Source organism: Bufo bufo, chromosome 3 (genome assembly GCF_905171765.1).
Source record: "Bufo bufo chromosome 3, aBufBuf1.1, whole genome shotgun sequence".
Classification (NCBI taxonomy): Eukaryota; Metazoa; Chordata; class Amphibia; order Anura; family Bufonidae; genus Bufo; species Bufo bufo.
The window spans coordinates 567237611-567254499 of NC_053391.1; the positions used below are offsets into that span (position 1 = coordinate 567237611).

General features: G+C 45.5%; 1 protein-coding gene across 1 annotated transcript; it reads left to right on the forward strand.

Moving 5' to 3' along the window:
- The first annotated feature begins 3204 nt into the window (after nt 1–3204).
- Nucleotides 3205–13921, forward strand: SPRYD4 (SPRY domain containing 4). The gene is made up of 2 exons (XM_040425615.1): nt 3205–3438; nt 12254–13921. The coding sequence occupies exons 1-2, from the start codon at nt 3336–3338 to the stop codon at nt 12790–12792; spliced, it is 642 nt and encodes a 213-aa protein (XP_040281549.1). The 5' UTR covers nt 3205–3335; the 3' UTR covers nt 12793–13921.
- The last annotated feature ends 2968 nt before the right edge of the window (nt 13922–16889 follow it).

Sequence of the window (16889 nt, forward strand, 5' to 3'; positions counted from 1 at the left end):
GTATTTCGTGATGGGCATAGTGAGTTCATGGAAGTTTTTATTTTTTGTCACAAGTTAGTGGAATATGAGACTTTGTAAGGAAAAAAAATATATATCATTTTCCGCTAACTTGTGACAAAAAATAAAAAGTTCTATGAACTTACTATGCCCATCAGCGAATACCTTAGGGCAGCGGTCCCCAACCGCCGGGCCGCGGCCCAGGACCGGGCCGTGGAAGATTGTTAGCCGGGCCGCGGCGATCAGGGCAGTCTTTAACTCTGTACTAATGAAGCGCTTCCATTATGGAAGCGCTTCATTAGTACAGAAGGACCAGGGAGCGGTGAAGGATCTGTACTCACCACTTCCTGGTCCTCGGCTCGGCTATCGGCTGTGCATGGCTGCGCACAGCGTGAGGTCTCTCTGTGACCTCACACTGTGCGCCGCTATACACAGCCGACAGCAGAATGAAGAGGATCGCGATGGTGACCAGGAGCAGGAGAGGTAAGTGTTTTTTTATTTGATTTGATTTGCACTGATGGCTGACCTGGGGGACATGGGGGCTTATGGGCTGGCTGACATGGGGGGCTTATGGGCTGGCTGACATGAGGGGCTTATGGGCTGGCTGACATGGGGGGCTTATGGGCTGGCTGACATGGGGGGCTTATGAGCTGGCTGACATGGGGGGCTTATGAGCTGGCTGACATGGGGGGCTTATGGGCTGGCTGACATGGGGGGCTTATGGGCTGGCTGACATGGGGGGCTTATGGGCTGGCTGACATGGGGGGCTTATGGGCTGGCTGACATGGGGGGCTTATGAGCTGGCTGACATGGGGGGCTAATGGGGGGGGCTTATGGCTGACATGTGGGGCTAATGGGGGGCTTATGGCTGACATGAAGGGCTAATGGGGGCTTATGGCTGACATGAAGGGCTAATGGGGGCTTATGGCTGACATGAGGGGCTAATGGGGGGCTTATGGCTGACATGAAGGGCTAATGGGGGCTTATGGCTGACATGAAGGGCTAATGGGGGGCTTATGGCTGACATGAAGGGCTAATGGGGGCTTATGGCTGGCTGACATGGGGGGCTTATGGGCTGGCTGACATGGGGGGCTTATGGGCTGGCTGACATGGGGGGCTTATGGGCTGGCTGACATGGGGGGCTTATGGGCTGGCTGACATGGGGGGCTTATGGGCTGGCTGACATGGGGGGCTTATGAGCTGGCTGACATGGGGGGCTTATGGGCTGGCTGACATGGGGGGCTTATGGGCTGGCTGACATGGGGGGCTTATGAGCTGGCTGACATGAGGAGCTAATGGGGGGGCTTATGGCTGACATGGGGGGCTTATGGCTGACATGAAGGGCTAATGGGGGGCTTATGGCTGACATGAGGGGCTAATGGGGGGCTTATGGCTGACATGAAGGGCTAATGGGGGCTTATGGCTGACATGAGGGGCTAATGGGGGGCTTATGGCTGACATGAAGGGCTAATGGGGGCTTATGGCTGACATGAGGGGCTAATGGGGGGCTTATGGCTGACATGGGGGGCTTATGGCTGACATGAGGGGCTAATGGGGGGCTTATGGCTGACATGAGGGGCTAATGGGGGGCTTATGGCTGACATTGGGGGGGGGGGGGTTTATGGCTGACATTGGGGGCTGATAGATGGCTAAAGGTTTGGTGGTTGATCTGAGCCATTGGGGGTCTAATCTGAGGTCTGATTAACATTGGGGGTCTGATTGCTGGTCTGACCTGAGGTGTAATGAAATTTTTTTTTTTCTTATTGTTCTCCTCTAAAACCTAGGTGCATCTTATAGGGCAAAAAATACGGTACAGTGCAGCAGAGACCAGTGCAGCAGAGACCAGAGTCAGTTTATATAGCCATTATATAGTGTTATATATTTTAATATGCACCTTTGTATTTTGTTATGCGCGTGAATCAGTCGGTCCCGCCCACCCCCTAAGCCCCGCCCCAGAACCCAGCCCCCAACCGGTCCCTGGGAAAATTGTCTTGCATAAAACCGGTCCATGGTGCAAAAAAGGTTGGGGACCACTGCCTTAGGGTGTGTACTTTCCGAAATGGGGTTATTTGTGGGTTTTTTCTACTGTCTGGTCATTGTAGAACCTCAGGAAAAATGACAGGTGCTCAGAAAGTCAGAGCTGCTTCAAAAAGCGGAAATTCACATTTTTGTACCATAGTTTGTAAACGCTATAACTTTTACCCAAACCATATTTTTTTTACCCAAACATTTTTTTTTATCAAAGACATGTAGAACAATAAATTTAGAGAAAAATTTATATATAGATGTCGTTTTTTAAAAAAAAATTTACAACAGAAAGTGAAAAAGTTCATTTTTTTTGCAAAAATTTCGTTAAATTTCGATTAATAACAAAAAAAGTAAAAATGTCAGCAGCAATGAAATACCACCAAATGAAAGCTCTATTAGTGAGAAGAAAAGGAGGTAAAATTCATTTGGGTGGTAAGTGGCATGACCGAGCAATAAACGGTGAAAGTAGTGTAGGTCAGAAGTGTAAAAAGTGGCCTGGTCATTAAGGGTGTTAAAGCTAGGGGGGTTGAAGTGGTTAAAAATATTTAAAAAAATATAAAAATTTTAATCAAAATTAAAATACATTTTCCCCAGAGAATGAAGGGCACAGGTCAGTTTTACCACATAGGGAATGCTGTAGAGACAAAACCCATAAAACTGTGGCAGAATTACATTTGTTTCCCCACTTATTCCCTATTTGGAATGTTTTTCCGGTTCCCCACTAATGTCCCACAAAAAAAACAAGCCCCTGTATAGCTATGTGAACGGAAAAATAAAAAAAGTTACGGCTCCAAGAAAACAAGGACGGAAAATGAAAACACAAATATGAAAATTCATCCGGGACTCAAGGAGTTAAGACACAGGGTTTGATATATCAAAACTGGTGTAAAGTAGAACTGGCTTAGTTACCCATAGCAACCAATCAGATTCCACCTTTCATTTTTCAGAACTCCTCTGGAAAATGAAAGGAGGAATCTGATTGGTCGCTATGGACAAGTAAGCCAGTTTTACAGATCTCCTCACAGTGTGAAAAGACCCTTACAGAAGTAAAAAAAACTGTGCGATGGAAGAAGCCTAGCGGTTTTTTGTTCTTTACCGCCACTCATGCCGCTTGTGTGTGATCATGACCCGGACAGAATACATCGTAATCTCCTCCCAGGACCCCGGTCTTTCCCCAGAGAGCCGTAGGAAGACTCGCAGAGCCACCACCCATCATTACGTGGACTCGTCCCTTCCAAAACCGCAAGAACCTTTCCTCGGTAAAGTCAACATCACATGACGCCGAGAGGCGCAGCCCGCCGTATTCCAAGATGGCGTCGCCCACGGGGGCCATGATTGTGGCGAGCAGAGCTCTGAGGTGCCTGCGTGCTGCGGGTGTGCAGAGGAACTACGCCGCCCTCAGCTCCAGAAGAGGTGAGCACAGACTGGGGGCGGCGTGACGGGGGACTACAAGCCCCAGCTTGTCACTGCTTTGCGGACGCCTCAGCGGCTGTGTGTGACGTCACTGACGTTGTCTTTGTCCTGTGGGTGACGTCACTGACGTTGTCTTTGTCCTGTGGGTGACGCGGCTGTGGAGCGCTGCACAAGGGGGGTGACGTCACTGCTACAGGGGCACACAGCTCCCCAAATCCTGACACCCGGGGACCACACAGCTCAGAGGACCCTCCGCCTTTCGGCAGTGGCCTTGTAGCCAAGAAGCCATGTTCTGTAAATAATAAAGGCCGTGACTCCCCTCATAGGCTCTGTTCACACAGGCTTTCTCTCAGTGGTTACAGGCGTTTTCCCCCTCAGAGCCTATTATAAGGCAGGAGGTCACTGATATCCATTCAAAGACAGATCTGGCTGAAGGAAAGCCATGACCTTAGTATGAACTGAGCCTTATTGTTTGATCCTTAACCGGGACGATTTTCATTTTTGCATTACAGAAAAGGTGAAACTGAAAAAACCTGATTCCCCATAGTTTTGGTTTTGTGTTTACGGCCTTCACTATGAGCTAGAAATGATGACGACCTCTATTCAGGACGATTACGGTGATAGCACATTCCTATAGCTTCTCTGATGACTTGCTACTTTTAAAATAGTGGGGTTTTTTTCTTTGCATTGCCACATTCTGACAACCATCCATAGCCTTTTTATATTTCCTTTATTTTTTTTTTATTGGTACCATATTGGTGTGCATACAATTTTTTTTTATCCCTTTCTATTCCATTTTTTTGGGGCAGGGGAGTGCAGCGTGACAAAAAAAAAAGCAAATCAACCATTTTGATTCTGTGAGTTCACTGCACATGATAAATATTTTTATATATTAACCCCTTCCCGACCAGCCAGGTCCGTAACCCCATAAGGACCCTTGACGTACATGTACGTCATATCTGGCCATGACTTAAAGGGTTTGTGTCATGAGAAATAACTTTAGGTAGCTGACTGACTAGCGAAGGGCTAATATCAGCAGTACATAACAGTGGGCTTTATAAGTCTCTGCCTGTTGCCGTAATATGCTAATGAGCCTCTAGGTGCTACTGGGCGTTGCTTCAGCACCTAGAGGCTCGGTCTATGCACCCTTTGGCACGCCCAGGTCCAGTTGATTAACTTTCGAGTTCTCCTCATCATTCTGTAAATCCCGCGCCTGCGCTGTCCCCTTTAGTATTCAGCGCAGGCGCAATGAGTGAAGGACGCGCTCCTGCTACCAGCTTCCTTCCTTCGGCGCAGGCGCAGTGAGGAAGCCGGCAGCAGGAGCACCTCCTTCCCCTCAGAATATGGCGACACTAAAACATGATTTTGTCAAGCCATTTTTTGTCACCTTACATCACAAAAAGTGTAATACCAAGCGATCAAAAAGTCATATGCACCCTAAAATAGTACCAATCAAACCGCCATCTCATACCGAAAAAAATTAGACCCTACATAAGACAGTCGCCCAAAAAAAATTAAAATAAACTATGGTTTTCAGAATATGGAGACACTAAAAAAATCTTTTTTTTTTTCAAAACTGCTTTATTATGTAAAACTGAAACAACCAAAAAAAGTAGTCATATTTGGTAATGTCGCGTAACAACCTGGTCTATAAAAATACCACATGATCTAACCTGTGAGATGAACATTGTAAATAACAAAAAATAAAAACTGTGCCAAAACAGCTATTTTTTGTTACCTTGCCTCACAAAAAGTGTAATATAGAGCAACCAAAAATCATATGGACCCTAAAATAGTACCAACAAAACTGCCACCTTATCCCATATTTTCCAAAATGGGGTCTTTTTTGGAGTTTCTACTCTAGGGGTGCATCAGGGGTTCTTCAAATGTGACATGACAACTTAAAATTATCCCAATGAAATCTGCCCTCCAAAAACCATATGGCGTTCCTTTCCTTCTGCGCCCTGCTGTGTGCCCGTACAGCAGTTTATGACCACATATGGGGTGTTTCTGTAAACTACAGAATCAGGGTAATAAATATTGAGTTTTGTTTGGCTGTTAACCCTTGCTTTGTTACTGGAAAAAACAGATTAAAACGGAAATCTGCCAAAAATGTGAAATTCTGAAATTTCATCTACATTTTCCTTTAATTCTTGTGGAACACCTAAAGGGTTAACAAAGTTTGTAAAATCAGTTTTGAATACCTTGAGGGGTGTAGTTTCTAAAATGGGGTCATTTTTGGGCTATTTCTATTATGTAAGCCTCACAAAGTGACTTCAGACCTGAACTGGTCCTTAAAAAGTGGGTTTCGGAAATGTTCTGCTAATGCATTGGAGTGTATGAGAATAGCAATCTAATAATTGCTTGTTATAGTTCCCTATGGGAATCATAACAAAAAAAATATATATACACTGCTCAAAAAAAATAAAGGGAACACTTAAACAACACAATGTAACTCCAAGTCAATCACACTTCTGTGAAATCAAACTGTCCACTTAGGAAGCAACACTGAGTGACAATCAATTTCACATGCTGTTGTGCAAATGAGATAGACAACAAGTGGAAATTATAGGCAATTAGCAAGACACCCCCAATAAAGGAGTGGTTCTGCAGGTGGTGACCACAGACCACTTCTCAGTTCCTATGCTTCCTGGCTGATGTTTTGGTCACTTTTGAATGCTGGCGGTGCTTTCACTCTAGTGGTAGCATGAGACTGAGTCTACAACCCACACAAGTGGCTCAGGTAGTGCAGCTTATCCAGGATGGCACATCAATGCGAGCTGTGGCAAGAAGGTTTGCTTTGTCTGTCAGCGTAGTGTCCAGAGCATGGAGGCGCTACCAGGAGACAGGCCAGTACATCAGGAGACGTGGAGGAGGCCGTAGGAGGGCAACAACCCAGCAGCAGGACCGCTACCTCCGCCTTTGTGCAAGGAGGAACAGGAGGAGCACTGCCAGAGCCCTGCAAAATGACCTCCAGCAGGCCACAAATGTACATGTGTCTGCTCAAACGGTCAGAAACAGACTCCATGAGGGTGGTATGAGGGCCCGACGTCCACAGGTGGGGGTTGTGCTTACAGCCCAACACCGCGCAGGACGTTTGGCATTTGCCAGAGAACACCAAGATTGGCAAATTCGCCACTGGCGCCCTGTGCTCTTCACAGATGAAAGCAGGTTCACACTGAGCACATGTGACAGACGTGACAGAGTCTTGAGACGCCCTGGAGAACGTTCTGCTGCCTGCAACATCCTCCAGCATGACCGGTTTGGCATTGGTCAGTAATGGTGTGGGGTGGCATTTCTTTGGAGGGCCGCACAGCCCTCCATGTGCTCGCCAGAGGTAGCCTGACTGCCATTAGGTACCGAGATGAGATCCTCAGACCCCTTGTGAGACCATATGCTGGTGCGGTTGGCCCTGGGTTCCTCCTAATGCAAGACAATGCTAAACCTCATGTGGCTGGAGTGTGTCAGCAGTTCCTGCAAGACGAAGGCATTGATGCTATGGACTGGCCCGCCCGTTCCCCAGACCTGAATCCAATTGAGCACATCTGGGACATCATGTCTCGCTCTATCCACCAACGTCCCGTTGCACCACAGACTGTCCAGGAGTTGGCAGATGCTTTAGTCCAGGTCTGGGAGGAGATCCCTCAGGAGACCGTCCGCCACCTCATCAGGAACATGCACAGGCGTTGTAGGGAGGTCATACAGGCACGTGGAGGCCACACACACTACTGAGCCTCATTTTGACTTGTTTTAAGGACATTACATCAAAGTTGGATCAGCCTGTAGTGTGTTTTTCCACTTTCATTTTGAGTGTGACTCCAAATCCAGACCTCCATGGGTTAAAAAATTAGATTTCCATTTTTTTATTTTTGTGTGATTTTGTTGTCAGCACATTCAACTATGTAAAGAACAAAGTATTTCAGAAGAATATTTAAAGGGTTTCTATCACTTCATATCACATATTTAGGTGTCAGACACTAGCGATCCGCTAGTGTCTGCTCTACCGAACCATCCTAATATGATAGGTTTTGGGGCAGCCGTTTTGCTGAAATAACTTATATCTATATGCTAATGAGCCTCTAGGTGCTATGGGGGCGTCATTAGCACCTAGAGGCTCCGTCTACCTTCCTAAACTGCCGCCGCCCAGCGCGTCCCTCCAGCCCGCCCATCTCCTGCTGAATGCGATCCTCTCCGTGCGCGTCTCTGTTCTGCGCATGCGCAGTGAATGTCTGACCGCTTCCCTGCTCAGACATCTCCACTGCGCCTGCGCCGATGACATCATAGTGCTCTGAGGAACAGGCGCAGTGGAGCTGTCTGAGCAGGGAAGCGGTCAGGCATTCACTGCGCATGCGCAGAACAGAGACGCGCACGGAGAGGATCGCAGATCATCGCATTCAGCAGGAGATGGGCGGGCTGGAGGGACGCGCTGGGCGGCGGCAGTTTAGGAAGGTAGACGGAGCCTCTAGGTGCTAATGACGCCCCCATAGCACCTAGAGGCTCATTAGCATATAGATATAAGTTGTTATTTTAGCAAAACGGCTGCCCCAAAACCTATTATATTAGGATGGTTTGTTAGAGCAGACACTAGCGGATCGCTAGTGTCTGACACCTAAATATGTGATATGAAGTGATAGAAACCCTTTAATTAATTCAGATCTAGGATGTGTTATTTTTGTGTTCCCTTTATTTTTTTGAGCAGTGTATGTGTGTGTGTATGTGCTTGAGGAAGGCTCGTGACTAGAGCCGAAACGTTGCACCACTTGGGTGAATAAAGGGTTCACCTTCTTTTACTTACTGGAGTGCCGCTCTTTTTTCCGGATTTATATATATATATATATATATATATATATATTCAAAATGGCCGATTTGCTGCTTTCGGTCGCTTCATTTCCCACTAGAAATTGTATAAAAAGTGATGAAAACATCATACACACTCCAACGAAAAGTACAGATGGCCCTGCAAAAAATGAGCCCTCATACAGCTCCATACACTTAACTACAAAAAACAGTTATGGGGTTCAGAATATGGCGACGAAAAAATATCAGATTTTTTTTTTTCTAAGGTTTTTATTATTAGTATCAAAACGCAAGAAAAATTACATATACAGTCATGTGAAAAAATTAGGACACCCTTTGAAAGCATGTGGTTTTTTGTAACATTTTTAATAAATGGTTATTTCATCTCCGTTTCAACAATACAGAGAGATTAAAGTAATCCAACTAAACAAAGAAAACTGAAGAAAAGTCTTTTCAAGATCTTCTGTAAATGTCATTCTACAAAAATGGCTATTCTAACTGAGGAAAAAGATAGGACACCCTCACATGTATTCCCTCTTAAATTGGCTCAGATCTCACACAGGTATATCACACCAGGTGCACATAATTAGTAGATCGTTACTCTGCATGTTGAATGAGGCTTGCCCTATTTAAACCTCAGACATTTAGTTTGGTGTGCTCCTGACTGTTGAAGTGAGAGTGAGCACCATGGTGAGAGCAAAAGAGCTGTCAGAGGACTTCAGAAAAAAGATTGTAGCAGCCTATGAGTCTGGGAAGGGATTTAAAAAGATCTCAAAAGATTTTGAAATCAGCCATTCCACTGTCCGGAAGATAGTCTACAAGTGGAGGGCTTTCAAAACAACTGCCAACATGCCCAGGACTGGTCGCCCCAGCAAGTTCACCCCAAGAGCAGACCGCAAGATGCTAAAAGAGGTATCCAAAAACCCTAAAGTGTCATCTCGAGAACTACAGCAGGCTCTGGCTACTGTTGATGTAGAAGTACATGCCTCTACAATCAGAAAGAGACTGTACAAGTTTAACTTGCATGGGAGGTGTGCAAGGAGGAAACCTTTGCTTTCCAAGAGAAACATCGAGGCCAGACTGACATTTGCCAGCGATAAAGTTGACAAAGACCAGGACTTCTGGAATAATGTTCTTTGGACAGATGAGTCCAAAATTGAATTATTTGGACACAACAGCAGAGGACATGTTTGGCGTAAACCAAACACAGCATTCCAAGAAAAGAACCTCATACCAACTGTGAAGCATGGAGGTGGAAGTGTCATGGTTTGGGGCTGCTTTGCTGCAGCAGGACCTGGTCAGCTCACCATCATAGAATCCACGATGAATTCTACTGTGTATCAGAAGGTGCTTGAAGAACATGTGAGACCATCAGTTAGAAAATTAAAGCTGAAGCGGAACTGGACCATGCAACATGACAATGACCCAAAACATACTAGTAAATCAACCAAAGATTGGCTGAAAAAGAAGAAATGGAGAGTCCTGGAATGGCCAAGTCAAAGTCCAGATTTGAATCCCATTGAGATGCTGTGGGGTGACTTGAAAAGGGCTGTACGTGCAAGAAACCCCTCAAACATCTCACAGCTGAAAAAGTTCTGCATTGAGGAGTGGGGTAAAATTTCCTCAGACCGATGTCGAAGACTGGTAGATGGCTACAAGAACCGTCTCACTGCAGTTATTTCAGCCAAAGGAGGTAACACTCGCTATTAGGGGCAAGGGTGTCCTATCTTTTTCCTCAGTTAGAATAGGCATTTTTGTAGAATGACATTTACAGAAGATCTTGAAAAGACTTTTCTTCAGTTTTCTTTGTTTAGTCGGATTACTTTAATCTCTCTGTATTGTTGAAACGGAGATGAAATAACCATTTATTAAAAATGTTACAAAAAACCACATGCTTTCAAAGGGTGTCCTAATTTTTTCACAAGACTGTATAAAGGTATTGCTGGATTCTAACTGACCTGTAGAATGAAAGTAATTGGTCAGTTTTATCACACATCGAACATTGTAAATAAAAAAAAACTGTAAAATTGTGGCAGAATTTATTATTATTTTTTTATTCCATCCCATTTGGAATTTTCTTTCCTGCTTTCCACTGCATCATATGCAATATTAAAGTGTAACTCAATCGAAATGAAATTTTCCTATATGTTGTTGCTGCTGTGATGATAATCCATAATCACTAATTATTATGTTCACATACCACTTGTTTAATAAGATTCCGTCTATAGCAACCGCTCCTCAAAAGACTTATTTCTGACAATCTTCTCAAGATGGCCGCCGATGTCCTCACTCTGAGGCTAAGACCTCCCTCCCTAACTACCCAGAATTACTTAGGCTCATCTCACCCCAACCAATCGGCTTTCCCCACCTCAGCCGTGTTAGCCCCCCCATATCAAAATTTTTGAACAAAACATATGCAGTTGGTTAGATCTTTGTTAGATCAGGTTAGATCAATTGTTGTTTGCGTTAGATCTCACACAGAAGTAGAGATATTAACAGTTATTTGCAGGGGGGGCTAACCCGTCATCAGCCCCCCCTTATCAAAAAATGTACCAAACAATTAGCTATTTTGGAAGATATTTGTTATCCAGTATGATCAACTAGTTGTTTTGTTAGATCTCACATAATTACAGACTTATTAAGTGATTAATGAGGGGGGGGGGGGGCTAGCCCCCCCACATGCAACTTTCAGGTAAAATTTGATCCAACTAATAGGCCTTCGTTAGATCCAGTAAGATCAAGTGATTTCAACGTTAGATCTCATATAATTACAGAGATATTATGGATTTTGATAATACATAAGGGGGAGCAGAGAGAAAGCTGCAATTACTAGGTAATTCAATACCTATTGAAAAGTATTGACTAGGCAACTAAGGTAAACTTAGTGAGACCAAGCCAATTACATATAAAAAAAATATTAGAATGTTACCCTTTAAATGGTGTCGTTGGAAAGTACAACTTGGCCTGCAAAAACAAGCCCTCATACGGCTATGTGAACGGAAAAATAAAAAAGTTATGTCTTTGGGAAGGCAGGGAGCGCAAAACGGAAATGCAAAAACAAAAAAAAAACTCTGAGGTAGAAAGGGTTAATAGTTTGGATGCAGCAATACTCATTGTTTATTTTTCATTTACAGTATTTTTATAAAAATGGAAAAGGGGGTGATTTGATTTTTAATATTTCTGTGTTTTTTTATATTTAAAAACTGCAATTTTTATCCCTGTTAGAGGACTGGAATAGGTAAATTTCTGATTGCTTGCACCATAGACTTCAGTAGTGTACTATTGCAGTCTATAGGATGTTGACAGTCCTGCCATATGGCTTAACAGGCAGCTTACTATGGCCGGCCTGGGAGCCTTCACAAGGCCGTAGGCTGCCAAAGCAACTGAAAAGCCCTGCGATTTTGCCACAAGACTACAATAGGAGGATGGAAGGAGCCCGCTCCCTCTGTCTAACCCTTCAGATGCCGCCTTATAAACTGTCAAGCGATCAATGATCCCCCACAAGTTTATCTGTCCATGTAAATGAGCCCTTATTTAACCCCTTGATGAGAAATACAGTACATCATTTGGGTTAAAGGGATATCTTGTGGGCCCGCTCCATACATGGCAAGTTCCGGCTGTATAATAGCTGATGCCTGCTGGCGATGACCGGGATCAAATATATGACTCTAATCCTAGTCATTTAACCCCTGAGATGTTGTGGTGAATAGCGACTGAGGAATCTGCAGATATGAGCAGAAAACAGATCAGATGGAAGGACTAACATAAGTGTGGACATTATTTGTCACGTGGGCTGTGGACTGCTTGCATTATTTGTCACGTGGGCTGTGGACTGCTTGCATTATTTGTCACGTGGGCTGTGGACTGCTTGCATTATTTGTCACGTGGGCTGTGGACTGCTTGCATTATTTGTCACGTGGGCTGTGGACTGCTTGCATTATCCTATGTTTCATGACCTAGTTTTCAACCAGTTTTAATTGCTAGACGCTGATCTCCACTTTGGTTTCCCCTTATGCAGATATATCATTCAAACTGGATGAGAAAACTGCCCACAGTAGCCTGGACCTGTTCAAGAAGGACACAGGGGTCATCTTTCATATACTAGGCATTGACCCCTCCAAAGTCCCCCAGAATCTTGAGCGTTTCCGTGAGTGGGCGGTTGTTCTTGGAGACACACCGATTGTGAGTGGTCGGCATTACTGGGAGGTGACTGTGAAGAAGTCCAATGAGTTCCGCGTAGGTGTGGCAGATGCTGACATGTCCAGAGATGAGTGCATTGGTGTAAGCAGCCGCTCATGGGTCTTTGCATATAGCCATAAAAAATGGAATGGAATGGTGGTAAATAAAATAATCCCCATTACCAACATTGGCCACCCAAGCAAAGTAGGCCTGCTGGTGGACTATGAAGGTGGCAAACTCTGCCTTGTGGACCCCGAAAAAGGCTCCCTCATCCATACTCTCAACGCGGACTTCCGAGGCCCAATTGTGCCAGCATTTGCCTTGTGGGATGGAGAACTTCTTACCCACTCAGGCTTAGATGTCCCGGACATTCTGTGAAGCCCTAGAAAGTGTTGCCATAAAAGTGCCTATTCAGCGATCCTGGCATTAAAGGGGTTGTCTGTCTGTTTAATATTGATGACTTATCCCCAGGATTGGCGGGGTTCGGACTCCTGGCAACCCTGACGATCCTGTTTTAGGAGGTCGCAGCTAACTAAGCACAGCGCCGTCCTTTGGATAGTGGCTGTGCTTGGTATCTCAGCCCCATTCACTTGAATGGGATTGAACTGCACCTAATCCATGTGATCGATGAGCATGATGTCCCTGGCACTCACCAGAGCACCGCGGCCATTCAAACAGCTGATCAGCAGGGGTGCTGGGGGTCTTACTACTATTATTAGATATGGATGACTTAACTCGAGGAATAGGCCATCAATATGAAAATCTGGGGATAACTTCTTTAAACAGGTAAAGCTTTGTTATTGATATTCCAGGATATACGATATAAGGAACATTGTGTTTAGTCTTTGCTTTGACTTTCTAAGTATTTAGATTATGAACGGTATCCGTGTGGAGTTTGCTCTAATATTTTCAGAATGTATGGAGATATATTTTCATGTTGTGCCAAAGTGTGAAATAAGTCAGTTACACATAAATAATCGCAGCCGCAGCAAGTGAATTTCTCTTGGTGAAGACTGATTTCAAGAATAAATTATCCTCCGCATTAAATATATAGAATCAAATGAAGACTAAGTTACATTTATAAGTGTGATTTAGGTGGAAAACTTTGCGTTCCCCCAGGCCATATGCACATGGGAATTTTTTCTTTTTTTTGTGTGTAGTTTCCAGGTGCATTTAGTTGTGATTCTGCAATGAATCCATGGCCAACTGTGTTACATGCGGGCTTGGCAGCGAATTTCACCCGACCGCATTGCAAGCAGTGCAATCTGCAGTGAATACATCGACTTCAAAATCCACATCACAGGTCAATTTCCGAGGATCTCATCTCCTTAGCTTGTACTGTTTTAGGGCTTGTTCACACGGCTGTTGTGCAGCCGTTCCATTCATTGGGGGCCGCAATTTGCGGTCTCCAATGCACGGGCAACGTCCATGCGGTGTCCGGGATGGATCCAGGCCCATTCAACTTGAATGGGTCTGTGATCCGTCCGCACCACAAAAAAATAGAACATGTTCTATTTTTTTGCTGTGCGGAGGCACAGCCAGAAAGTTCTTCCGTGGGGTTCCGATCCGTGCTTCTGTTCTGCATCTCCGTGATTGCGAACCCATTCAAGGGAACGGGTCCGTATCTGTTATGCGTAGTGCACACGGGCCGGTGCCCATGTATTGTGTACCTGCCGTATGCGGGCTGCAATACGGCCACGGGCACACGACTGTGTCAACAAGCCCTTACCCTGTGTATTTTCCGCACGCAAATCCATGCATAATATGCATTGTGTGGCTGTGACCTTAGGGTATGTGCAGAGGTGGAGGAAATTTTACTTGCTGTGCAGATCCTAAGTCTGCAGCATTTCAATTTATGCTGCGGATTTTGAAATGTATAGGATGGAGTGTAACACGTGCAGATTTTTGCAGCAGATTCTTCACATATTTTTGCCACCACTGGAATATCCACCCCATGTGGCTGTGCCCTTACTGTAGCCCTGACATTTACATTCAGACCATAAGAAGGTTCGGAGCCTAAGGCTCCAGACCTGAGTCACTTTGTGCAGCAGAGACGGATGTTCTGGAGTCTTGGGGCACAAGGTTTATTGTTAAAGGGGTTATCTCATCTCATACAATGGATATGCCCCCATTGTCTGATAGGTGACAATTGAGAACAGAGCCTCGAAAGTGGTGGAGGGCGTACTGCGCATGCACAGCTGCCCTCCATTCATTTCTATGGGGCCAAGAAAAAAAAAAAAGGTGGAGCGCTGGCTTGGCTGTCTCCGTCGGGACCATAGAAGTGAATGGGAGCAGTGGCCGGTCATGCGTGGTGTGCTTCCATTCACTTCTATTGGGAGAGCGCTTGGAGGTGGCCGGACCGGAGTCCTCCAGCATTCTCTGTGGCCCTCTCCGTTCTCGATATAGGTGGGGCCCGCACCTATCAGACAGTGGGGGCATATCCTAGCGATATATGCCTTCTTTGTCTGAGATGAGACAACCCCTTTAAGGTTGGGGCTACACGGCGATCCTGACTGAAAAACTCATCACACGACCAATGATCACTGTCCAGCATTTAGTGGCATCGAAGGTCTGGCCCTCAATAGACCAGTCCTATCCTTGTCTGAGATATGGACACGAATAGGACGTTCAGTTTTTTTTGCAGGGCTGCGGAACTGAGGTACTCAGTGTGCTTGTCTACATCTTTTGCAGCTCCATTGAAGTGAATAGGTCCTCAGATCCGGACCCAAACAACGTTTGTGTACATAAGGCCTTAAAGGGGTCCTCTGGTAATAAAGACTTTCTGCAATGCTCACAGTCTGCCTTTGTAAATAGCAGATTCATACCTACCTACTCCCTGCGGCTCCGATCCTCCACGCTAGCTCCCGCATGTTCATGTTCTGGTCCCTGGACTGTTTCCATCCAGCGGTGTATGGGCATGGTCACATGCTCCACTGCAGCCAATATCTGGCCTAAGCGATGATATCACCCGTGAAGCCGGTTTTTGGCTGCAATGGAGCATGTGATCCCATGCACCTCTGGAAGTAAACAGTCCAGGGACTGGAGCATGGACATGCGGGAGCTGACGTGGCGGGGAAGAGGTAAGTGTAAATGTTGTTAATCAGTGATCACAATTACTAGACTATATTTCAAATATCTGATGAGATTGGAGGCCGCGACAGTCTTCAAAAGAGCACATTTTCAGTGGATGGACATGTGTGGTCACTCCATTGATGTAAGATTGGAAAACAACCAAATTGTCTATGAAAACCCAATTAGATGAACTTATGTCCCTGTGACTCAACCTCTAAAAAATAAATAAAAAAGTCACTGTCATTTAATGTCATGGAGACATGTCAAGTTTAATTTGGTAGGGGTCCAGGTCCTGAAGCCATCCGCTGATTTGCTAGTACAAAGGGGCAGAGCCGATAATCTGCGTGCTCTTCAGCTGCTGGTGATATTTCTGCCTCTCCTTTGAAAGACAGCTAGTCACAGACTTCCTATAAGGCTCCATTCAGACGTCCGCAAATGGGTCCGCATTCATTCTCAATGGGGCAGAACGTAATGCGGGAAACACACCATGTGCTCTCCGCATCCACATTTCCAGAGCGCAGCCCCGAACTTCCGGGCTGCGGCTCTGCAAAAAAAATAGAACGTGTCCTATTCTTATCCGGACCACAATTGCGGACACGAATAGGCAGTTCTACGGGGGGTGCTGGCCAGGTGTATTGCGGGTCCGCAATATACAACGGACGTGTAAATGGACCCTTAAAGTGACAACATGCGATGAAGGGAAGCAGCACTCGGCTCAGTATGCCTTCATACACTGGAACCCAGCCATGTAAACTCATAGCATGTTAGGAGTTTAATGCAGGCACCCTGTAGGTAAATGAAAAGGATAGATATCCCTCCCCCCCCCCCTTATTTAAAGATGTTGTCTAAACCCAGACATAAGCTCCCCCTCCCTCATTTACCATGTATGAGTGGGGCATTTCTTGCTCCCCCTTGCCCTGCAAGGACAAGGGCTGTTTGTTTACTGCCGGTGATGTACCCAGGTTTTCTCAGTAGGCTAGGTGGAGGCTTCCGCCTAGCAGTGATCCAGGTGACGTCGCCGGCACTAATAGGCGCTAAAGACTGCCCATTTGTGTCGGTGATGTTACCGGGCTCACTGCTAGGCAGAAGTCTCTACCTAGCATACCCATGTGAAGCCTGGCATGTCAGTGGTAGTAAAGAAAAAGGCCTTGCCCTGCGCAATGAAGCACAGGCCAAGGGGGAGCATCGAAGCAAGAAATGCTCCAGTCATACATGGTAAATGAGTGAAGGGAGCTTATGTCCGGGTTCAGCTCTGAACTCAGACAACCCCTTAAATTGCTGAGGTTTAGATAAAGGGTGGCTACATTTACAAATCTACAATGATATTGATTGTTTGAAATAAATATTTTGAACGTTTCCTTTTGTTTGTTGTCCATTATTTATATAGCACTGTCATATTCCAC